The sequence below is a fragment of the Vigna radiata genome, chromosome 7 (genome assembly GCF_000741045.1).
Source record: "Vigna radiata var. radiata cultivar VC1973A chromosome 7, Vradiata_ver6, whole genome shotgun sequence".
NCBI lineage: Eukaryota > Viridiplantae > Streptophyta > Magnoliopsida > Fabales > Fabaceae > Vigna > Vigna radiata.
In genome coordinates, this window is record NC_028357.1 from 54,353,316 (window position 1) to 54,377,896 (window position 24,581).

Consider the following 24,581-nt stretch of genomic DNA (forward strand, 5'->3'; position numbering starts at 1 on the left):
ATCGTGAAGTTCTTTATTCCTTTTAACTTCTCATATTTATTATTATTATTATTATTATTATTATTATTATTATTATTATTATTATTATTATTATTATTATTATTATTATATTAGTAACTATTAGAGGTGACAGGGGAATAAGGTAAGAGCAAATTTCATTATCTCCTTTCCATCACCAACTAAAAATTTATACCCATCTTTATCTCCATATCAAAAAATTTGAAATTTTCTCTCGTCTTAATGATATATCTACATCCATAACGATTTCTTATAGTTTTGATGTCAATTAACTAACTTTTATAAAAATTACAAAATAAATTTATAATATTATTAAATATTTAATATTAAAAAACGTATATAATATCAAATATTTAGAAAGAAATGATAATGGTATAAATTTTAAATTAAAGTATCAATTAACAATTTGATATATCGAATTTATATAAAAGAAAAACAATATAAATAAAGGATATATTATTATAGAAAACACACAAAGGATTTAAGAAAACTTTTTAAAAATCAAATTAATAAAAAAAGATTGAAAGATTTTGAAATTTATTTGAGCAAAACAAAAATATTTTCAAATAAAACAAAAAGTTATGGAGAAAATAGAATAACAAAGATAAGTATTTTTTTTTTTATATTATCGAATAAATGAAAGATTTGTACTTTTAAACAGAAATTGAAAGTTAAACATTTTCATGTAAAAAAAAAAAGATAATAAATAAAAATATTAAAAAAAGTATAAATAATTGAAAGTAAGATTGTGTGTGTATTTGTAAGATCCTATAATATGTAATTAAATATGATAACGGAAATTATGAATTAAATTTAAATTATAACTTTTGGTATGAGTAAAATGATCAAACTAGTTATATAATCATTTAGTTAGAGTATTTGGATAACACGGAGAAAGTATCAACTTCAATTCCTATCAACACAATTTAAGAAGAACTAATTTATGTCTATCTTTATTTATTTGTTTGTGATTAGTTTCATGTATTTGAATAAAGATAAACTGATAAATTATTAGGTGGACGCTCTCATTTAATCAAATATAAAATGTTTCCTAGTAATATTTAATCTCTTAGAAATATTAAAGATACGTAGGATTAGTAAAACTTTGTGTTATTCTAATACTATAACATGTTTAAATTCCGAAAGATAATATTATGATATGAATTGGGAGAATTGGTATGATGCATTTTATATTTTAAAGTTAATCCTTAGTTACCTGGAAGTGAGCATAATTTCTTAAGTGTAAAGGTTATATTAATCTAAAGTGGTATAAAGCTGAGATGTATAAATAATATGTACAAAAACCTGGAAGATTTATCTATGACAAGGATATTGCTTAGAGTGTTTTTGAGGATAGAAAAAGTAGTTATGAGTAAAACGATATGGTTAAATTGTGTTTTAGTTATTAAAAATGCATGTTATATATGTGTCATGGTTATATTTTAGGTACATTCCCTTTGAGATATGTAATGAGATTAAATAGAGATTTTATATTTTCATTAATAGTTAAGTTTTAATTATGATTCAAATAATTTAGTAAAATGTTTTTATGTTATTTAATATTTACTTATTTAAATAACTAAACAAATATTGAGATCGAGAAACAGGATAAATATGTATATGTTTTATCTTTATATCTATTAAAAAAAACAAATATTATTTATACATTTATTCTAATCAATGTGGAAATTTTTTATTTAAATAAAAATGAATTTGAAAAACACCAATGTAATATTAGTCACCTCTAATCATATGTAACATCTTTTTACTATTATTAATTTTATTTGTTATTAATTATCGTTATAATCACTACTATTACCTTTTATTATTATTATTATTATTTTTATTATTACTATGACATCTTATTATTTTTTGATCTTTATAATTCACACTAACATTCTATCAAATTAATATTTATCTTTATCTCACCTTGAAATCGTACTTTTATATTCTTTACTGTCTTAGTATATAATAACCATCAATTACATTATTAAAAAACACCATTAAAATTCATAATGGACAGCTGAAAACATAAAAAAATGCACTATATCAATATAAATTTTTTGATCAAACTCTACCTTTTCTACATAAGATCATTTTAGGTAAAGATCATTTTAGTAAACACTTCTTTTTTCTAAGTAAAAGAAACTCTTTCCTTCCTTAAAGTGTATAAAGTAATTTTTAATTTACCCTTTTTTGATTTATAATGTTAAATACCAATCCTTAAAAGGAAAAGCATGCTACACTTAAGATTTAGGAAGTGTTGTCTTATTTGTTTCAACAAATAGTTGAAATATAGTTTTTGAGAAGAAAAATATATCTTACACACTTAAGATTTTTATATTTATTTGACATTATATATTATTTTTTACTTTTTTATTTTTTTTGAAAAAATAATAAAAATATACACTTTTATAATTATTTTATCTGTGTATCATGAGTTAAATGAAGATAAAAGTATATAATTACACTTCTTTGAGAAATATGTTTTCTTTCCTTAAATTTTAAGAAAAACAGAAATTTTGTGAGGATAACATGAAAAACCAAATGGTAAAAGCATGAAACAAAGAGTCCAAGATTCCGTGAGTCTGATGTGAGTCATTGAATTAGGGTTCTTCCCAGCCAAATCCAATCACATGCAAAGACCCTTCCTTGTCTTTGACCACCTCTCACCCCTATGCCATAAATAATAATTAAATAAAGCTTTTCCCTTTGTCCTTATTCATCTCACTCCAATTTACACTTCTACCCTTCCTCTTCATGCCATGCAAATTTTTGTACTTTGTATAGAAAATCTTCACACAGTATATTTACAATCTGAGTTTTGGCCAAACATCTTTCAACTTCTCTACTCATACAATTACTTGCCTTGCCCGATAGGGAAATAACAAGAAGACTATATATTATTACCATAGCAAAATTGCAGATCTGATTCTCAACATTATTGCTGTTTATTGTTAAATGTCTTACTATTTATTATCATTGTAAATGCATGATACACTCATTTAATTATTCCATAATTGTGGGATTCCGTTCTTGATAAGTTAATGTTATGTCTATCTGCCATTCCCGAAAACATAAGATAATGTTATGTTTCAGAAAATCACCTCAAAGTGTCACTGATACTGTTGTAAGACTACTTACTGCTCGAAATTCCAATTTGACCCTCTCTTTGTGCACTGAATACTAAAGCCAAAGGTTGTTCCTCGATGGTCTCATTTGTCATCTCACCAGGCCACTCTCGATTCTTTCTCGGGTTGCTCGCTCGCTTTGCTTAGATCACTTGTCCAGTGGGACACAAACAATATTAAATACTAAAGAAATCCAAAAAATAAAACCAGCTTGTTATGATGGTGCTTCAAGAGCATGGCTTTGTTTTAGGAGGGTCATCATGTGCATTAACCTTGTGGTAGTAACTATACTATGCAGTAGCTTGCTGTGGTTTCTCTCTCTCTCTCTCTTTTTACATATTTATCTTGGATGTGTGTGTAGAGAGAGAGTTCATTGCTTCTCTCTCTTGCAAGTGTAGCTAACCAAGCTTTTTGGCACCATTTGCCATGTTTCACTGCTCCTTCTGTTGTGTTGTGTGCTAGCTTGTGGTGATTGGACTGAGCTTGCCTCTGGTTTCTACAACCCACTTGTGCCTTTTGTGGATACCAATTTTGAGTCACAAAAAAACACAATGGCCCGGGACTTTTGACTCTTTGATCAAATGGGTTGGTTTCATGAGTTGTTCTCCTGCACCCTTTATGCTCAAGTTTAGAGATTTATGATTCTGCATTGAAGCTGCTTCGTGGGTTCTCTCCTTTTTCTTCTGTTTACTTCTCCAAGATCTACTCTAGTATGCCCTTTTCTCCCTTTTCCTATTTATTTTAAAAAAATTCCCTCTTTCTTTGCGTTTCTCCTTGTTTTGGTTTGGTATCATAATCATTGTGTACTTTATTATTGTTTTTAATCAAGTTTTGTGCAACACTCATCCGTGTCACTTTACTCACATTTGGGTGTTATGGAGATCATACAGTGTTCTTTCCCGCTTTTTCCTTTTCCTTTTGCAATTATTTGGCACCCAACAGATCACAAGGCGTTTCTTTTTCGGTGCTTGGAATCAATATTGTTCTTTTTTATTATACTTCTTTTTTATAATCTAACCAGAACCAATTATTTTCTAGGGCACTGTTGAGACGTGGCCTTTACAATAATGGTTGTTTGCAAGGTCACTATTGTCATTGCAAAATAGCATGTTTTATGAGAATGTAGAAAAGTGTTCTACAGTGTTTAGACTGTCTGATACCGCTTCTTAATTGCAATCAACAATTTGCTTTATGCAATATCTTCCTGCATCAATTGTTATTTTTCATCTCCTGAATTGAAATTTTTGGAACTGAACACTTTTTTGATTATTATAGCCGAAGTTTTGTTGTAATTTATATGCACTCCTCAATGGATGCTATGGCTCTTTTTTTAATTCCCTCAATGGAAGATCTCCCTTGTATTCCGGGTAATTGTAGACGTCAGATTTAAATTTTGTTAGATGATAGGTTCCATGCTGCATTTTGTCAACTTTGTAAAGTGGACTTTGTTCTGTTTGAGTGTGTGTTGCATTGCACAAACTAATATATGTTTTTTTTTTCTTGATGGTATTGCAGGTCTTTGGATTCATCAATGGGACAAGAGTTGGAGCTGGATCTTGATGACAAGTCTTCAGTGGGTCTGAGTCCAAATACTGTTCTTCCATCTCATCAATACTGTGTGAATGTGAAGAAGATATCAAAGAAAGGAAAACCCTCTGGAAAAGATGAATTTTTTACTCTCAAGGAGGGCTTTGCTGAGATCAAATTTGCTCGCTTCCGCAGTTCTTCGTGTAAGAATCATCTCTCTAAACCTCATGGATTGGAAGGTAATATAGAAACCAGGCCTACTTCCATGTATCGGAGTTCAGAAGAAGTGAAAAGCAGAAAGAAAATGGGCACCATGATAGAGGGAAGGAAAAAGATAGAAATTTCAAGGAGAAGTGACGCCTCCTTCACAGGTAGCATTGTTGATTCGTTGTGTGGTTCAGATGATGAAGGTTCTGGGGTTAGATCTCCAGATAGCTTTATTGAAATTTGTATAAATTCAGATGTTAAAAATAAAAACTCTACCACAGCACGAGGGAGAGATTCTACAAATTTGAAGCCCAGAAGTGATAAAGTTGCTGATTCTGTAATCAATGGCAATTTTTGTGTTGAAAAGGACACAGTCCACTCGCTTCAAAAGTCATTCTCGGCTAAGGCAGAAGTCTCTCACTTGCCATCTCCATTGGGAAGTGATTGCTCATCAAGCGCAAGTCCAAAAGTCCAATTCATCCATAGCAGGAAAAGGCTGAATCACTTCACTAAGTCAAAATCACTGAGAAGTCCAGTGAGTCAGGTACCGGAGAGTAATGATATCAAATCAAACGAGAAAGCAAACATTGCAAGAAATAGGACTTATCAGAAATCACTGTTAAATGACTTGTCCAAAACAGGAAAGCATTCTGATATCATTTCTGAGTTTATCAACAGAGAAATCCAGTATTCAGGTATAGCTTCTTCACCAGTTCACCTGCATGGCAATCTCAAGTTGGAAAATAAACATGGAGTGCCGTTTTTTGAGTTCAAGGTGAAGTGCCCTGAAGATGTGTTTGTGGCCAAGACATGGAGAACAGGTAATGCTTTCAACTGGGTATATACCTTTCATTCCATTGATAATAGAAAGAAGAGCAATGCTACTGGGTTGGGATACCATGATTTTGACAAAGATTCCTCAACAGTTGCACAGATGCTAGTTTCAGGTAATTTATGTTCTGAACTAGAAGGCAGATTATTTGACAACTCCATGGTGACAGAATTTGTGTTATACGATTTTACACACTCAAGACAAAGCGTTTCGCATGAGAAGAAGTCTTTCAGTGAACCAGATGCTTCTAAAACTCTGAAAGCTTCCCATATTGGATGGAAGGAAGAAACTATGAGGTTGGATGAGAACCGTGCAGTCAAAAACAAACCTCAAGATAAATCTCCACTGAGCAATGTTGAATTTAATGATTTAAGTTCTTTTCCTTGCTCATCCGCAGAATGCCATTCAAACCTTGAAATTGCTGCCATTGTCTTGCAAATTCCGTTTTCCAAGAGAGAAAGCTTGAAGTACAAAAGAGGGGACATAATGAGTGGTAAAGAACATTCCAACATAAGAGACCTATCTGCCGAAATAGATAAAAAGAGTCTTCATCACAGCAAAATCCAGGAACAGGTGAAGGTGGTAATACCAACTGGTAATCATGGTTTGCCAAATGCTGAAAGCCAGGGACCCTCATCGTTACTTGATCGACTGCGACATGGTGGAGGCTGTGACTGTGGTGGCTGGGACATGGCATGTCCCCTTATTCTTTTAGGCAATCCTAGTATTCAATTTTCTGAGGACTGCCCACTTTTTGAGGAACATCAACCGTTGGAACTTTTTGTTCAGGTACTAGTTGAGTTTCACATTCTTGTTTCTTTGAAGAGACTTGAAAATTGAAAACATGAAATAGTAAAGGGAGACTTGGTGCTTGAGGCTCTCAAGCCCTACCTAATAGGAAGACTAGTGCATATTTACATTACAGTTCCCAGAATGGATTCCACTTTCTTGTGTGGCTATTCATTGCACCAATCAGTTAGAAGATGGTGATTGGTTTTGTTCCAGATTTCTACTAATTCCTAATGCAATAACTTTTCTGGCTGAATTTGAAAGAGTTCAGAAATGGTCAAGGAAATATTGTCTTCATAACATTCCATTGAGACATTTAATCAACCTCTTCTTAGAAATATGGTCAAGGAAATATTGTCTTCATAACATTCCATTGTCACATGAACATGCTCTTCTGCAAATAGTCTCTTTATTCATTATTTTTAGAGATTTACTTTATCTTTTATTTTTTCAACCTGGTGGGATAAGCCTTGTCTATGGTTGTACTTTGTCTTTCTTATACCTTCTGTGCAATTTTTCCACCCAAAAAGAATATACTTCAGATAAGTTAACACAATCCAGTGCACAGTGTGGTGTCCCAGCAGTTAAAAGATTCCTCGAATTAGCTTAAAAAATTAGAACTCTTTCAGTTATTTGTGTTTAGCAACCATTTGATATAAAGATAGAATGCATGAAAGCAAGGGGGTATACAGGAAAAGAATTAATCGTTGGATTGAACAATGAATTAATTGCATGAGACATGCATCTATATAAAGGATGTTGATTAACACTTTATTACAGCTTTCTCTGCTTTCTTTTTAGTTTGACAGTCTTAACTTTCTTTGTTACGACATTGTCATTGTTTTTCTAATACATATGTGACCTTTTGGTGCACAGGGAGCAAAAGGAAGCAGTCCTACCTTCAGCATGACAAGAATTGAAGAGGGGCATTATGCTGTTGATTTTCATGCACAGTTATCTGCTTTACAAGCATTCTCAATCTGTGTTGCCATCTTGCATGGAACTTCGACCTCCAGCGGTGGAGGGCATGAGAAAAACCAGCAGTCATCTCAATGCAGTTCCCTGAAAATGCTTCTTGAGGAGGATGCAGATTTTATTTTCAAATCAGTCACAACTGAGAAGAAGACTCGTTGCAAGAATCCAAAAGTAGCTCCTCGATCCTATGTGCTGAATCCACCCTTTTCTCCTATTGCACGTGTATAAAGAGCACACCTGACCAACCCTGCTGTAGTGATTACGTGGAAAACACATTTGTAGTGTGTTTGATTACATGTTACTGACATGGATTCTGATACCATGTTTGTACCAGGTTTAAGCCATTTTCTGGTTGGGAAAGCACAGTATGTGATGATCTTGGAAGTTTGTAGAGAATCTTAGTGAGGATGTTTGACTAGGCACAATGCCTGCATGCAGAATCTGTTTATGATGGCACGTTAGAGTTGTCAAAATCATTCTTTGTAATAAGATGTTTTGTTCCAGTGAAGTAGGATAGAAACCAAGAATTGTTCATATTGTGTGGGATAGTTAGAATGGTGGAGGGGAATACTTTACACTCAGTAGGAGATAGCATAGCAATCCTTTCTCTTTTTTTCTTTGTATCTATTTTGATAAGACTTAGAAATTTATATAAATGGTGGAAAGTAGATTGGAATAACTAGTAATCATACTTGCTACTTTGGTAGGCAATAAGCCTAGCAAATCTTTTTAAATAAATAGTTATTTTTTAATCAGTATCCTTTTAATGCTTACTTCAATATATAAATTATAATACATAATTTTAAATTTGTGATTTTCATTCTTCTTACTCTCTCAATTAAACATTTTTAATATTATTTTCTTTGTATTATGAATGTTTAACATTCTTTTTTCTGGTTAGTAAAAAAAACATCTAAAAATGTCAAATTTCTCCATTAATATTTATTCTTTTTACTGTTCTCAGTTTAACTGCTTATAAATTGAATTTCAACATTCTCTTTAAAATATTAATTATTAAAAGGGGAAAAGATTAGGTTATTTATTCCAGCACCCTCAGTTTCTTTCTGATAGGTGTAGGCAAAATATAATTTGTTTGGGTAGAAAATATTTTAGATTGGATAATTAGAAATGTATTTTGGATATTTTGAAATATATTTTTAAATTTTAGATTAAGAAATGCATTCTATATTGTGTAATTCGTAATATAGCAACTTTTGCAATACATAATACTTTTTTCACACTAAACAATTCATAATGCATTAAATATTCCCGTAGTTTCTTTTTGCCTTCCATATATGCAGAGAAAGTCCAAATTGTCCACCCAGTTGAAAACATTTCGCAATGCATAATTGAAAAAAATTCACCCTGAATTACGTAATTTAAAAATATATATTAAATTGTATACTTTAACTTATGTTCTGAAATCATACAATTTAAAATACATTTATATGTTACAAAATCTAAAATGTATTTTCATATTTGAAAATATATTCTAAATTATGTAATCCATAATTTAGAAATATATTTCAGAATCTAAAAATATATTTTAAATTATACACTTCAAAACATTTTTTCAAACTATATAATCCAAAAATAAATAAAAAAAATAGACTATATTAACATGGATAAAGATACTTTGACATCCAAATTATAACAAATTTTTTGACACCGGACACGTGTCATAAGTCAATTGGTCCGTGTGCTTCAATTTTTTTAAACATTAAACACACTGACCAATTGACTTGTGACACGTGTCCAGTGTCAAAAATTTGTTAGAATTTGGGTGTCAAAGTATCGTTATCCTATTAACCTTCCATGAAAATGAATGAAAAAACCATGGGTCTGGGTCCCTGAGGCATCAAGGAACGCCATCATGATAATAAAATTGAGCTTGTATCCTGTATTTGAATAAAAAAATTTCAAGTTCTAAAATTATAATTATTTATAAAATTAACAGAATAATTTATGCTGATTGTAAATGATTTATAGGTGCGTCGTGACAGATAAGCTCCTTTAAAGTTAAAGCAGTTTCCCTGGAAGAATACTAAAATTGTTCACATTCAAGGAAACAGGGAATTGAAAGATACTAAGATGTTCTACATGACTGGTTTGTGTTTGAGATTGAAAAATGGAAACACATTTTGTAAATTGTTCATATGAATGATGATACAACACAAGATCTTCAAATTATTCTTCAAATATACAGTTTATGAACAACATTACTGCTTGTGGCACACTCATACAGACTTCTTTTACACTATCTAGCTACCAAGAATACAAACTATTAACATTTGGGGAAGCTGCCGCTGGAACACACTAACTTGTTACTTCCTAGTTGTCTCTCTCTCAGCATCTCTGTCATTGGCCTGGACGCATAAATCAGTGAGATGTGATGCTTCAAGAGAAAATGCCCTTTTGAAAAATTCATATGAAGCAAAAAACAGTGATCCTTGCGTCATGTACATAATCAACCGTGGAATCAACCCCCTGATGACAGCCATAGAAAGCACACAAGCAAAAAATGTCATGGTGCAATTTGCATTTGAACAGAGATCCCAGGAAGGTAAATAATCAGTGGCTCCTATAAAGATGTTTTCTTCTGAACTAAATGGCAGTGGCAAGACACAAGATATTACCTGTACAAGCCTTTCACACCTTCACCCTCAATAATTTTTTGGAGGGCGTGGAGCACACTATCGTATTGCTTTGCAGATCCAGGAATCTGCAGTGCACACTCACTTTGATCAGAATCATGAATTAACAGTATAATGATATTCGTCGACCAAGAAAAGAGAATAACAGATATTATACTTTTTAAAATAAAATTTTAAAAATAACAAATAGAAATCATATTACACAATTGAAGGTTAAGAAAGGTTATCATAAGCAACTAATTAGATCGTTGTACCAGATTCTACTTCAGTAGTACCAAAAAGAATTTACACAATTGAAGGTTTTGCTTATAACAAACCTGTGTCTGTAATCTAGTCTTGATCACATCAAAAGGAGTTGTGAATAAAGCAGCAGTAGATCCAGCTAATCCTCCACATACTAACTACAGAAATTCATAAAAGCACCCTAATCACATTCATCAGTGAGCAAATTAATGATGGTTAAGAGCAAGGAACAAATATTAGCTCACAGTTTGAAATGTGTTGGGTTGAACACTTGGTGGCATCACTTCCTTCAAACTTTCATATGTGTAAAACTACAATTGGTCACAGGAAATAGCAATAAATAAAAGGTTTCTGAACCAATCATAAAAGACTAAGTAATATTAGCAAAGGGGATTTGAGAAGAAAACGTCAATAATCACAACAGCCTCGAAGAAAGAGATGAAAATCCTCATGGGAATAATAAATCTTTAGTAGCAGGGTAAAAGTTGAGAGCCAGGAAGGAGAATGATGAATTTTCAGTAAGGGCTTTAGGACATGCGCTACCAAAACCTCATGCAAATAACCTCCTCCCTCCGTGGTGGTGATAAAAGGTTGTCTGTATCAGCTTCTTTAATAAATGTGCATCAGATATGAAAACACCAACTGACCTTGATAATTGAATGTGGAACATTCCGGCATAGTACAGCTATCCAACCTGCATATAGGGAGGTAAAACCCCCATTTCTGATAACTCCAACCAATGCATCCCTGCACAGATATACTCATAAGACCTAGCAAGTAAACTTAATACAATTTATACAGGTCTTACAGGGGAAAGTTCCAGTTAAAGTTTAAACCCATGAACCTATGCACAGACATAGCAAGCATCTCTGAGCAACAGGGCACAAATATTTGAAATGCGCAAATTACAAATATAAAGCAGATACTGAAATTTACAATGAATAGATGCAATTCACAACAAATGTATAAAGATAAGGGGTACTCAAAGCAAGCAGTTCTATGTCAAGAAAGGTGATGATATTACAAAAAACCAAGGCATACCAACAGTTGCGATAATGAGAATGAACTTGCATCTGCTGCTTTATTCGATCACTAGGAGTAAAAATGAAAGATGTGGCAATGCTTGCACAACCACCTCCTACACAATGGGCAAAAGAATGATACTCCTGCAGAAAAAGATGGTTGAAACCTCATTCGTGCCAATAAACATTTAAAAATAATATCGACTCATTGATGTTTGACACTGATAAATTTAAAAAGGGATTACAGGAATCATTTGATTACTCCACACATTCAATCTTTATTTATAATCGAAGGAAAATAAGTAAACAAAAAGGAAATCTGAAAAAAAGTCCTAATTACAAGTTTCCCTATTTACAAATAACGAATAAGATCTTTTACAACATTTACTTCAAACAACTCCACTTAAATGAGTAGAATATAGAGAAAGATGAGCTACCTTTGGAAGATAAGGAAGCAAAGCTGCTTTGACTGATTCATAGGAAAAGGTATAAACTGCAGAAATTGGAGCTGAAGATGCAATATTTGTGGTAATTCCACGATATAGTCCAAGCAAACCTGAAATCAGTCCATCATCTGTGTGAAGAAGCCATCTAGTGGGAGATTTAATTCAAGAGGGAAAGTTAATCTAGATGAAATGATACATATAAGCTACACAGATACCTAGAAAGAAGTTATTTCTCTTAAGAACCAACCTCTATCAGAAACAATTGATTTGCCAATGTACAAGATGGACCGGTGTTCAGCACGGCATGATTGAATAACTGTCTTAATTGTGTCAACAGGATGCAGACAAAGGCTGACACATACACCAGCTAACGCCCCAGAAAAAGCATGTTCTGGCTTGGCTTGGGAATTACAAGGCTTCGGATGGGTTGCAGAGAAAGTCTGAAGCTTAGGTTCATCATTAGTTATATCCAACAAATGCCTTCCTTGGACTTCCAGTGATTCATTTTCATCAATGCCATGTTGGCACTGCTCAGAAGCACAAGTACATGAAGCTAAACTGTTACTGTGACAGTCCGCATAGATACTAGAAGAAAGTTTCTGATAATCACCAACTTCTGCCTTAGCATGGGGTACAGCTTGCAGAAAATAGTCTGAACTCAGTGGGCTAACTATTCTTGTGTTCGGAATTGCAGCATTGGTCAATGATTTACTTTGGTGTGTGATTGAATTGCAAACATCCCTCTCCTCGTTTGCCAATGCAGGGGTGCTTGTATGTAAGGAAATGCCACCGCCAGAAACTGATGAATTAGTTTCCAGGTTCTCAGGCTGGGTAATATTCATTTGACAATTTAGCATCCGGACAGCATTTCTACATGCCCACCGATATACATTTCCAGATTTAAATGACATTTCCTCCCTCGCAAGTTCCATTCTCTTACAGTCTTTATTTGTTATTTTATCACTAGCCTTTGAAAACCTCTGGAATAAAGAATGGATATAATCTTGACTTTCATTAGGAGATTCAGACACTAATATCTTCTGCATTACCTTAGGAAAATCCAATCTTTCCCGCACAATCTTTGCAGCACCCGCAGTAAGAGGATAGAATTTAGTGCCATTCGAAGTATACACCAGGTTATTCTTTCTCTCTCCAATGTTATCCAGAAATTTCTCTTTTGAGAATCTGTCATCATCCTGATTCAAATTTTCCTTTGGGAGTAAAACCGAAAGCGATTGACTTGCAGAATCGCATACCTGACCTATTGCAGAGATGAGCTGAGCTGTGCTCCGTATCTGAGGGGACGTAGGTTGACAACTTCCATACTGTTGCTTATTCTCCTTGTTGGAAAGAGAAGGCGAATAATCTACCCCCGAAAGATCCGTCTGAGAGGACGCTCCTCCCTGTTGAATCCACCAATATTTTATGGACTGATGATCATTTTTGGGTGATTTATTGCTTTCAGACATATTCCTAAAATCCTTTGTCCCCTTCAAGAATCAGATAGCCCAAAAATAACCGGATAAGAAGGGCCTGAGAATGAAACTACAGTAACTATCAACAAACTATGTTAACAGACAAATGTCGATAACACCATTAACTGCAAACTACATTAACTGTCAAGTGTCAATTACACAAACACTTAAGCTCTCAGTCACAATCGAAAGAGCCAAGAAGTATCGTAATTTCAGAACCTATGACTAAGGATTGACTGACGAAGTTCCAATCTTGAACCTTCCCCATTTTCTTGGGAATTTTATAACAAGAACCTCATCCATCAGTCAAGCTTATGAGTTATGGTTACAACAATACACACGTGGAAAACGAGAGACAATTTGAGAAACACTAAACACAATTTAACAAGAACCTCATCCATCAGTCAAGCTGAGTGTGAAAGTTGGATACTAAAAAATGAAACCTTGATGGGTGAGAAGTAGAAGAGTCTCGGAAATTCATTTTTACGAAGAAAGGGTTTAAGAAGCCGAAGTTGAACAATTCAAGGTGTGGCCCATTTGTTTTCTGCGCAGCAATTTTGTTTCTCTTTTTATTCTCATCCTTTTCATTTCACCACCTTATCTTTATTTTTTTACATTGATTCACTTAAAAAAAGTCATTACAGTTATAACACTAATTATAAGAAAAATAAAATGTCTGAGCCCGGGTTCGAACCGGGGACCTCTAGTGTGTGAGACTAGCGTGATAACCAACTACACCACCCAGACAGCTTTGCTGAATATAGAGCTTGAATTTATATTTTATTTTACTATTCAGTTTACTTTTAGGGTCTTTTTCTGGTGAAGCAATGAGACTTACTAAAATTTTTCACTGCTATTAACAATCTACTTTATTCCACCTGGCAGAAACCCTGGAGGATTGCGGATTAATATATTGAATAAACAACATAAAAAGAAAAAGAATAGGTTATGTATCGGTAGTGTAAACAATTTGCAGTATAATAATGTCTGCATGGATAAATTTATTTACAACAACTTGTAATAGGAAAAAAAATGAAAAGAGTTTTCATAATTTAAAATTAACTAAATGTATAAGTCAATTTATAAAAGTCATCTTATACAAATTCTTTTTTTTTCTCCTTAATTAAAATTAGTTTATGCACAAGTAAAAATTAAAAATTTAAAGTTATATAAAATAATCTTCAAACTAATTCTGAATTATAGGAAAAAACTGTTTTGCTTTTTTATTTTGTTAGAAGTTCCTTAGCGGGAGAAATTTGTTCAAATAGTTACACTTAGTTATTTATTGACTTTTTATTTAGTCAAAAAGGTTACCAAGAGTGTTTTGATTGGTTTAGCACTAGAGTTGTAAGAAAGATTGCATTCCTAGTACATGGTCATTAAACTCAATAAAAAATAATAAATTATATGTATGGTAACCGTAAAATACCTATAGACCATTTAAATGCCTCGATTTCAGAATTTTAGAAATTTAAAATAAATATGATTTTGACCAGTCAACTGTTTGCTAGAGATTTGTAGATTCCAATCAAATCCATTTAAGGTTAAACATATAAAACACCTTTATCAACGAATTACAAAGATGAGAAAAAATTGTTCAATTTACATCTCCAGTTTTGAACTAGTTCGACTATTTCCCACTATTTGATAATCAGTTTATTTTTTGAGGCAAAAGGACCTAACACCTAAACTGTGACTCAATTTTAACTATTCGAGTTAGTGGTTCAAATGAAATGTTTTAATGCTTGATGAACTTGTCACATTTCCCATCTTCTGCTACATATACAACATTGCAGATAACATTACTGAATGAGAAGTTGTAAATACAGCAGATTCAGTAACATGGCATAAAAAGGCCATGATGCTTTTTTACATACAAACTGATTACAAGCTAGAGTTTGCAAATCGCCTCATTCAATAACAGATTGAAGCTGCTGAAATGAGCTGAACCTTGAGCCTTAGTACAGTGTAATTAGAATGAGCACCTAACATAAATAAAAAGTTCCTATAGCTATGTTAAAAATAAGCACTCTACAGCATCGAAGACGCATCCTAATTATTGCCAACGTTTAAGGGGTTTCACCGAAGAAGAGCTACTGGCAGTGGGTTTTCTAATACCTACATGCAATACAGTAAATAGGGATGTGAGAGTAAAATATTAGACACAGCAGATAAAAAGGGTAGGTTAACTGAATATACATACTTGACGGAGCCTTCGAGGAGGTTTTGCTTAATGATAGCCTAGAAGGTATTGTCCGCATTTTTTGTGAGGCTTGAGCAGCTTTAGGAATTCTGGATGGCATAAGTGGCCTGCATTCAATCAAACAAATTGAGATCCGGTCCAAATTAAATAGGATTGGTAACAGCTCCTACGCAAGTAACTTGAATTTGAAATGAGGCTTTCTTCCCACCCATGTTTTCTTTTCTGCACCTCCATACTTCCAATATTTTTAATTTTGCCATTATCTTTATTTTAGATGTCTAGAATTCTAGAATATATTCTTTTCCGAAATGCATCACATGGATGTATAAATAATGTTTATGTTTATTTTAGATAATTTTGGAAAGTACATTTCGAAAGATGTTTGATCCTATTCTAAAATGCATAATTAAAATATGTTTGACACTGTTCCAGATGATGTATTATTAAAAATCCTCACCGCTTATTTATTTAGAACGTGTAATATAAAAGTTTTCTAATACATTCTTGATAGTATTTTCCGGAATGATCAAGAATTTCAAAAGGGTATTTGTTCATCAAAATTATTTATGCACACCTTCAAATGAAAGGGCATACATTGTAGAGCAATCATTTTTGTATTATCCTCACCATTGCATATTACGATAGAATATGTGCCTCATAAATTTTTAAAAGAGGGAGGAGAGAACTGACTTTTCTGTGCTTTCAGCTGGAAGATTGATGATTGTGTTGCTGTCCTTCACTGGTGTCGCTTCAGCTGCCTTCTCGAGTTCAGGGAAAAGTGTATACTCCACAATACTACTGATCGAGCCTTCGGTTTCGGTTCCCATTGAAAGACCGCCATCAGATATGTCACTTAATCTCTCCTCCGAATCTGCATCTCCAAATCTTAATAGGTCAGTGTCCTCATTGAAATTTTGACTGACATCATCTCTGGCTAATTTCAACCGAAGGGAGCTGGACTTGTTCCTGAAATCATCCATTGATTGATGAGAACCAGCTTCGGAATGCTTATCACTGTATTCTGAGCAGTTATCCATGTCAGAAGCTGCCTTTCCATTGACTCTAAGGCTGCTCACTCCCGAACGTCTCGTGCTATTTCTGGGAGTCCCTATGGAGAGTCTCCTTGGAGATGATGACCTGTGTCTAACTGAGATCATGCCATTCTTCGCACCATTTTGATTTGCTTTGAGCAACTGTAACTGCTCAATCTCTTCATCCTTCCTTCCAATAACATCCTTGAGAGATACCAACTGCAGGAATAACATACAACGTCAGTGTGAATTAATAAATGATACTACAATCTGCTCAAGCTACACAAGAGTGATAACCTGGATAACGATAGGTCATAAGTCTAAAAGCAGAATAATAACTAAAATCCAAACTCCTAACATCTGGTATTTTTCTGATAACGTGACATTGACTTCACTTCCATCAACTAAGCTATGTAAAATGCGATAAAAAAATAGAATAAACCTGCTCCATAAGTTCTCTCACATCCCTTCCCTCTTTGTTGCTACGAGCGGCGCCTAACTCAACGCCAGAAACCCTTTCAGCAAACTTCAAAGTGCTTACAGTTTCAGAATATGAAGCAACATCAGGATTAAGCTGTACAAACATAAGGGTTTTTGCTTGACCGCCTATAAAATAAAAGGGGCAAAGCTATTGCAATTCAGCAAGCCATGAAAATAATATACTTAGATCAACTCAAACAAATGAAATTAAACATAAAAGCACTGTAAGTTAATTCCAACAATGGCAACATTTACCTAACGAACTCTGAAGAAGTTGGGTCAATTTACTATTTCTATATGGCACATGTGAACTCTTTTGTGATAGGGCAAATATCACATCTCCAAGTGCAGATAGTGATTTATTTATATGTTGAGCCTCCTTAAGCCTATCTCCAGTTGCTTCAGAGCGATCCACTCTTTCACTTCCTGCAAGATCTACAAGATGCAGACATCCACGCAACAGTGTGTTGGTCTTCAAATCCGTTCCTCGGACATGAACAGAGAGAACACTATCACGTGCTTTCAAAATAAAATGAGTTTTGTGTCTTCACAATTGGAAAATTGATAATAAAGAAAATCTTAAAATTGTGGATAAAACCTGTGTGAACGACTACTTCTTTCATTCAAGGCTGTTGCACTAGTCGCTCGATTCATCAACCCAGTATTCATCAACTCAAGGACATCTGCCATTGAATTTACAGAATGCATACTTGCATCAGGAACAGCCAACCCGTTTGGTTGGGTAGTATTCCAAATCCCGAGTGTGTGCAAGTCAAGGAAACAATACTTGATTTTGCAAATGGATGATAAACATTGTTATGCCTAAATATAACCACAGTTGTAGATGATAGAAAACATACATGCATGAAGTAAATAAATGAATAATATTAATATGACAATACATGAATAAGAATGCAAGCTTAATTATCAATATAAAGAGTAGCGTAAATAATAATAGAAAGGAAAGCCCAGTGCACAAGACTTCCATTATTGTAGTGGGTCTGGCAATATACAATAGACAAAGGAAAAGGATATCTCTTTTGAGGACCATTGCTTGATAGTAAATCACGAACTTGTTCGTTATAAATTTCAACCATTTGAACTCCAACTTCATAAACAATAGAGCTTCTCCTAGTCTGGGAGATATGGAAAAGATCATGAAGTGCCCGATAGTTGACTCCCCAATCTGATTTTGATGATAGGCCAGGTCCGCTCTAGCAGAAAAGCAACTACTGAGTAAAGTAGCTAGATACATGACATAAATAGAGTATCAAACAAATTTAATTCTTACCATTGTATATGTCTTTCCTGAACCAGTTTGACCATAGGCAAATATACAAACATTGTATCCATCAAGAACAGATCGAATAAGTGGTTGAGTGTCCTTGAATACTTCCTCTACAAAAAAAAAATTGATGAATAAGTTGAACGTTACAATCAAGTAATAATAATGTGAAATACAAATGAAAAAAATACAGTACCTTGACTTGTTGCTTGACCAAAAACCTTGTTAAATTTAAATAGTTTACGATTTTCCTTTCCTTGTTTAAGAGGATTGCTAACAACTAGTTCTCCATCATCCCCAACAAACTCAATTGTTGTATGGCTTTGATTTTGCCCTGGAAGAAATGGTCTAATACGACAATACACCCTTATATTACCTATCCATAAAATGATTTAGAAACAAAAGGAAAATAAATCAGATTATCAATCAAACAGGAGCTCAAAAGTTCACAACCTGAAAATATAAGCACCGTGTATTACCTTTCAAATCTTGAACTTCATTATACAATTTCCTATTTTCTGCTAGAACTACATGATAATTTTCAGCAGCCTCAGCTAGACCTTTCAGCTTGGTTCCTACACATACACATCTTGTAAATGGTAAATACATCTAATCCATTATAAGCGACGATAAATCATGAAAAGTTAAGCATTGTACCCTACCAAAGTACTTGAATTCCTCTAAGTAGCTTCTTTTTGTTTTTATTACATCATCTTTGACAGACTTCATGGATGCTCTCAGCTCCTATAAAGCATCAAATTATACGGTATAGCACAAGAAAAAAAAATTGACAGCCTTATTAGAGAAAAGCAATACAAAGAAGCAAACCTGGAAAACTCCAAATTGGAAATTTACGATAGTTTGATAGCTATGTTCTTTATTCTTCCAATTCAAAAATCTGGATTCTGAAAATGCCTCTAGTTCCTTCACTTGCTTTCTTGCATCTGCAAGATGAAGCTTAAGTTCCTCTATCCTTTTCTCATATTCAGCTTTAGATTCAGCAACAAGCAATTCTAACTCTGAAACATGTTTTTCATGTGTTCTTTTGGCTATTTCCAAATCTTGCTTCAATGCAGAAATTTCAATTTCACTACGAACTTTTTCTTTCTTTAAATGAGAAAAATCTTGCTCTTCAAGTCTCTTCTTCTCCTCAAATTTAGTTTGTTCAGCCTGCAAATCGTACTGAAGATATAAATGATTGCAGCCAGTTAGTAGTAGTCAACAGAAATCACATTTCTAACTGGAAAAGCTACATATTTTGAAATCTCTAAAGCCTATAAATACATTTATACATAAACCCAGTCACTTCTTTTATTTTTTGTCACCGTGATGAAAAGGAACACTACTTCAAAAGATACACACTTCACTATAGGTAATAATCACACATTTAACCCTTTTTACCTGCATAAAACATAGTAGACAAGTGTATATCTGTGTCTGAGCAATATAAGTGACATACTTATCTTTTTAAACTATTTAAGGAATGACAACTATTAGTTATTCACCCAAATCAAGAACTTTACTCTAGAATGCAACATAAATAAGCCAACCAATCACTTGATCTTTATTTCAAGAAATGCGTATGTGCATACATGTGTATGTCTGTAGATAGATAAATCGGGAGAGCGATCAGGTTCCTCTCTTCAATAATCCTGTCTACATTTTAAATTTTATTAACTCAACTGTTAATTAAAAATACTTTATTTTGTAGATCAAGCTCATACCTTCTATAAAATCTTTAAAATTATTTAATGTTTAATTAAATAAAATCAATCTATTGTATAATATTTTTTTAAACTATAAGTACATTTTATCTTATATCAGATAACTACAATATACATCAAAATTGATATAATATATACTTTTAAAACATTAAAAAATATGAATAATTTGATTGTGATCTTACTGGTGTTCAATTTTCACAAAATTGACACAAACAAACAAGGTAATATATAATTCTATTTCAATGATTGGATCATTAAAACTCATTCCATATAAAGGAATTGAGGCCGTAATAATTGGTGTAATTTGATTCCCCTATATGTGTGTGTGAGTAAAAGCAATGACAATAATTACAACACAAGTAGTGAGTATATTTAACAAAAACAACGATTTATATAGCTAGTTTGTTCGGTTATTTTGAATTCAAAGATAAGGCTTGAGATAGGTTTGCACCTTCAATTGCTGAACCCAACTTGAAAGAATCTGCAGAAAGTGGAGGCAGCTTTAAAAGAAAATTAGCAGATAGCAAAAATATAGAAGAACAGTAAGGCATTGTCCCAAATCAATCAACAACAAAAAATACCTCATTCTCTTCGGTTGTCCCTAGTGCCAAGGTCTCAAGGGCATGTATTCTTGTTTGATATTTTCCCTCACGAGCTTTGATACGATAGTTTTGCTTCAGGTATGCAACATAGTTAAATGGTCATTGTTCAAGAACAACTGAAAAACCTGATATTCTACAGTGGAAATGTGAAAATAAATGTAACTTTACGTTTTTCATGCTTTCAGCTTGATTCGAAAAGCGCAACTCAATTACTTGCAGAATTTTCCTCAACAAGCATGCAGCACGATGAGCCTAGAAATATATAAAAATGAAAATTCATCTATTTCTGAGAGATAATCAAATTTAATTTTGCTTGAACAATGTAATAGCACTTTCTATTACTTATTGTAGAAGTATTATGTCCAGTTACCTGAGGTACATCTCCATTTTTCCTTTCAAATATATCACTTAGGATTCTTTTTCCTATATTAAAAAGCAATTGAGTCGAGACACTCTGCAAGAAAATTTTCGTTAATGTATTAGGGTCACATGAGTTAACAGCAACAACCAAAGGGCATCATTACACAGAGGGAGAAAGGGAGAATATTATTCAAATAATTATAAATGTGAAATCATTTAATGTATGAGAAAAAAGAAAGGGAAAGTTGATAGAGACATAAATTATCTCATCACTCACATCCAAATTGTTTAATTTCAATACTTCATTAAAGTTGGCATCAGTATAATCTACATGCAATCCTTTCTTCAAGTGGAACAGTTCATTAGACTTTATTCCAGTGTGATCTACGGATGCAATTCCATCTGGATAAAGAAAATAAATGGTAAAACATAAATAAAATGTTTAAAAAGATACAGAAACAAAAATATCTACCAACCAATCCTTGTTACATAAGGTGACGCCATATATATGGATCACATGGCCTCTTCGTACTCCTAAGAATATTCAAACATGTAACAATCTACCAAGAGCAGGGCACTTTTTAATTTATCACAATACCTGATCCAACAGAACCATCAAAAGCATGTTGAAATTTTGAAGCATCCTTGAGGCAACTGTCACTTTCCTCTGAGGACATTAGATTTGATTGGTCCCACCTCTTTCTAGAACAACTTTGGATATTTTCTCGTGCAGCATTATAAGAAAAATGAGTTTTTAGAGTTTCAAGACACTGCAACACTGGCCCCATGGATCCCTGCATACATTCTCAGGCCTCAAAGTTAAATTACTACGACAAAACTTGCCAAGTTTAGTAAAGAAAAATGGAAATTGAGAATCATATTTGGACCGGGCCAACCAGCTTATTTTAATACACAAAGTCCAGTTTCAGCATTAAAGAAAGAAACTGAAGTATACATAACCTCAACCATAAAACAGTAGATATCACAATCAAATTGTTCAGTGATTCTCCTTCATTATGCGACAAACAAAGATGAAACAAACCTTCTATTTCCTATGTAAAGACAAATGAGGTATTTATCTAGCCAACCCATCTAGAGTCAAGGACAGCCAATTAAATTCAAATACATAAATGACAATATCTCAAAGTACATCGCATAACAGAACTTCTTATACCTGCTCTAGGTCTGACAACTCAAATCCAGACAATCCCAATTCATCCAAAGCTACCAGAAACCTTTTCACACCGATTAGCTCATTCAAAGAACCATTTCCCTGAAGTCAAAAGTGAATGCCTTAGCTTAGAAGAAAGAGGACAAAAGTAAACAAGCTCTCTAACTTATTGTCTGCACATTAGAAAACAGAGACTATTAAACATTAAAAAAACACACACAAAAAGAAAAAACATAACACAAGTATATAACAGAACTAAGGACACTCCTACCTTCACCGAACCAGGAACCAGATTATCCAAAATGCTGCATAACAGAGATCCATCCCTCAACCGTGCCCTCAACTCGTCCTCTGAAGTATCTAAAGGCAGATTAAAGTTAGGAAGCACAGCATTTATCCACTTCACCAGTGACGGAAGCTGCTGACTACCTGAATCCATATCAAAATCAGTGTTGTAAAGGCGAGGTGAACAAAAGATTCAAACAAATGTATCATTATAGAGAACTCAACGGAACTCCTATTTGTTTAACACCTGCACGATGAAACCCATTATCGTTGTTAATTCCCCCTTTCCCCCACCCCTCCTGCTCCCACTGCATACTCGATTTGGACCCTCCTCGCCCCCTTTATCAATAGCACCTACAATGCCACAACACATAATGTTAATAGCCCAAACAAGCTGATACCTCATCTCAGGAGAAAAAATTAACCAAAAAACACTGAACATCAATTCATCCAATTTTTAACCAATAACATCACAGAAGGACAATAACCACAACAACACACTCTATGCAGTTAAAGATTAAGAATTAGGGTTGATATAAGCTGCAATAAACAATCTATTGTCACTCCAGTACAATAAGGGTACTGCATTCCGTGAATAAAAGGTGTGTTATCAAGCTCCAAAAGATTTCCTTAGAAACTGCAATCACGGAAAAGAAAAGGAGAACCAAATTTGACTCACTAAACTCACGATCGAAGCTACAAAATTAGCTAAAACACTTATTATTATTATAACTAATATTGATATTTTCTGAATTAATTACGGAACAAAATAAGAAAAAACAAAGATTAAGAGGAACAGATCCACGAACCTATCTCGAGAAAGCAATGAGGGAAAAAGGCGAGGAAGAGGAAGCTCGTTCTTCTGAAAACAGAGATTGAATCCAACAAAACAGACACAAATATTGCAATGTGGATGAAACAGCAATGAAGCGGTTACAGATCGAGGAGAATCACGGGGAAATTGTGGTACGGAAATGAAGAAATTGGGGTTAGGAAAAAGAAGAAAAGGATTTAGGTGGTGGAGACAGTGAAAGAGTGTTGAAGGGAGGTTGAGTTGAAGCAATGGGCAAAGCCTTTTCTTTTCTTTTTTTTTTTTTTCTTTCTTTGTTGTGTAGTTTTCAAATGACAGTGTGAGGACCTGGAATTTTGGAAAATTTGGGAAAGTGTGAATTGAATTGGATTACAAGCCAAATAGAGAAATTTGAATCTTTAAGATTTTAACTACCCTTTCAATGTTAAATAATAACAAAACAAGGCCTTCTTTTTGCAATTTTCTGATTTTGACGCTATCCAACCTCATTCTCGAATGCAATTCCCGCCGGCCTCTCTCCCTTTCTTAATTTAAACTAATCTCAATTATTTAAACAATAAATTGTTATAAAACTAATATCTTAATTCTTAATTAACCCACCACTTGCTTTTGGCCAAAGGTGTCTGAGTAATGAGATTAGAATTTCTTTTACAAAAATTTAGATAACTGTTACAAAGACAACAATGTAAAGAAAATGATAGGGTTGGATTTGTTACATACAATAACAAAAGTTGGATGTGTATTTTATAAGGATAATGATATTTAAATATTTTTGACAACATTTAAACATTGATTATGTGTCAATCTGTGATTGGTCAAATATTACTCTATAATCAATAATAATAATCATAAACATTGTGGAGTAATTTTTGACCAATCAATTGACACGTAGTCAATGTTGAAATATTCAAAAAACAAATGTTGTCTAAATATCATTATCCATTTTATAATTCTTATTTTTTTTATGCTATTTTTTTAAATTAAATACAAATTATAATTTAATTACTGTAATTCCAAAACAACTCCTTAATCACATGTAATTATGATGCATTAGCGACTCTTCAGATAATATAGGATGTAATAGACCTAACCATTAAATTTTTATAAAAAATATTTATCAAATAATTTTATTTCAAAATATATTATACATGTCTAAACTCCAATATGAATAATCTTTTTATGACATAGTAAACCAGGCGTGCGTTTAGTAAATAAAATTTTGGATTTGTCAAACAAAAGTATAACGTAAAAAATATTTCTCTAACTTATGTATAAATTAAAAATATAATTTTAAAAATCTTTCAGGCAAT

At 33.1% G+C, this 24,581-nt stretch overlaps 3 protein-coding genes and 1 non-coding gene across 7 annotated transcripts; 1 reads left to right on the forward strand and 3 right to left on the reverse strand.

The window, feature by feature from the left end:
- The first annotated feature begins 3,376 nt into the window (after positions 1–3,376).
- LOC106765741 lies at positions 3,377–8,158 on the forward strand. Of its 2 annotated transcripts, none has more exons than XM_014650461.2 (3): positions 3,377–3,859; positions 4,665–6,504; positions 7,381–8,158. In XM_014650461.2, exons 2-3 carry the CDS (start codon positions 4,681–4,683, stop codon positions 7,705–7,707), a joined length of 2,151 nt encoding a protein of 716 aa, XP_014505947.1. In that variant the 5' UTR covers positions 3,377–3,859; positions 4,665–4,680; the 3' UTR covers positions 7,708–8,158. The 2 variants fall into 2 exon arrangements, with proteins under 2 accessions (XP_014505947.1, XP_014505948.1); XM_014650462.2 differs by lacking the exon at positions 3,377–3,859 and adding an exon at positions 3,901–4,516.
- A 1,442-nt stretch (positions 8,159–9,600) lies between these two features.
- Positions 9,601–13,915, reverse strand: LOC106768214. Of its 2 annotated transcripts, XM_014653214.2 has the most exons (8): positions 12,092–13,896; positions 11,836–11,954; positions 11,418–11,542; positions 11,024–11,123; positions 10,622–10,687; positions 10,451–10,534; positions 10,116–10,201; positions 9,601–9,966 (listed from the first exon to the last, which is right to left on the reverse strand). In XM_014653214.2, exons 1-8 carry the CDS (start codon positions 13,311–13,313, stop codon positions 9,804–9,806), a joined length of 1,965 nt encoding a protein of 654 aa, XP_014508700.1. In that variant the 5' UTR covers positions 13,314–13,896; the 3' UTR covers positions 9,601–9,803. The 2 variants fall into 2 exon arrangements, 1 of the variants encoding a protein (XP_014508700.1); XR_002668955.1 differs by lacking the exon at positions 9,601–9,966 and having other exon boundaries at positions 10,161–10,201; positions 10,451–10,557; positions 12,092–13,915.
- Positions 13,916–13,992: 77 nt separating this feature from the next.
- On the reverse strand, positions 13,993–14,066 carry TRNAV-CAC. Its single transcript has one exon. It is a non-coding gene; the product is annotated as a tRNA-Val (tRNA).
- A 1,034-nt stretch (positions 14,067–15,100) lies between these two features.
- Positions 15,101–23,654, reverse strand: LOC106768213 (kinesin-like protein KIN-14J). Of its 2 annotated transcripts, none has more exons than XM_014653213.2 (22): positions 23,270–23,654; positions 22,708–22,814; positions 22,447–22,604; positions 22,179–22,277; positions 21,603–21,798; positions 21,282–21,406; positions 21,015–21,098; positions 20,813–20,896; positions 20,624–20,716; positions 20,494–20,523; positions 19,147–19,488; positions 18,981–19,062; positions 18,798–18,893; positions 18,515–18,694; positions 18,325–18,431; positions 18,069–18,247; positions 17,632–17,796; positions 17,289–17,542; positions 16,996–17,159; positions 16,213–16,772; positions 15,523–15,629; positions 15,101–15,437 (listed from the first exon to the last, which is right to left on the reverse strand). In XM_014653213.2, the coding sequence occupies exons 2-22, from the start codon at positions 22,772–22,774 to the stop codon at positions 15,376–15,378; spliced, it is 3,234 nt and encodes a 1,077-aa protein (XP_014508699.1). In that variant the 5' UTR covers positions 22,775–22,814; positions 23,270–23,654; the 3' UTR covers positions 15,101–15,375. The 2 variants fall into 2 exon arrangements, with proteins under 2 accessions (XP_014508699.1, XP_014508698.1); XM_014653212.2 differs by having other exon boundaries at positions 19,147–19,500; positions 23,270–23,653.
- Between the last annotated feature and the right edge of the window lie 927 nt (positions 23,655–24,581).

Bases quoted from the DNA above. Each gene is read 5' to 3' on its own strand.
- LOC106765741 (XM_014650461.2), top strand. From the start codon at position 4,681: ATGGGACAAGAGTTGGAGCTGGATCTTGATGACAAGTCTTCAGTGGGT. The intron at 6,505-7,380 runs GTACTAGTTGAG...TTTGGTGCACAG, and splicing joins CGTTGGAACTTTTTGTTCAG to GGAGCAAAAGGAAGCAGTCC.
- LOC106768214 (XM_014653214.2), bottom strand. From the start codon at position 13,313: ATGTCTGAAAGCAATAAATCACCCAAAAATGATCATCAGTCCATAAAA. The intron at 10,535-10,621 runs GTGAGCTAATAT...GAATTTCTGTAG, and splicing joins AACCCAACACATTTCAAACT to TTAGTATGTGGAGGATTAGC. The intron at 9,967-10,115 runs GTAATATCTTGT...GGCTGTCATCAG, and splicing joins GGTGTGAAAGGCTTGTACAG to GGGGTTGATTCCACGGTTGA.
- LOC106768213 (XM_014653212.2), bottom strand. From the start codon at position 22,774: ATGCAGTGGGAGCAGGAGGGGTGGGGGAAAGGGGGAATTAACAACGAT. The intron at 19,063-19,146 runs GTTTGCTTCTTT...GATGCTTTATAG, and splicing joins TCCAATTTGGAGTTTTCCAG to GAGCTGAGAGCATCCATGAA. The intron at 18,248-18,324 runs GTAAGAATTAAA...CTTTTCTGCTAG, and splicing joins CAGGAAAGACATATACAATG to AGCGGACCTGGCCTATCATC.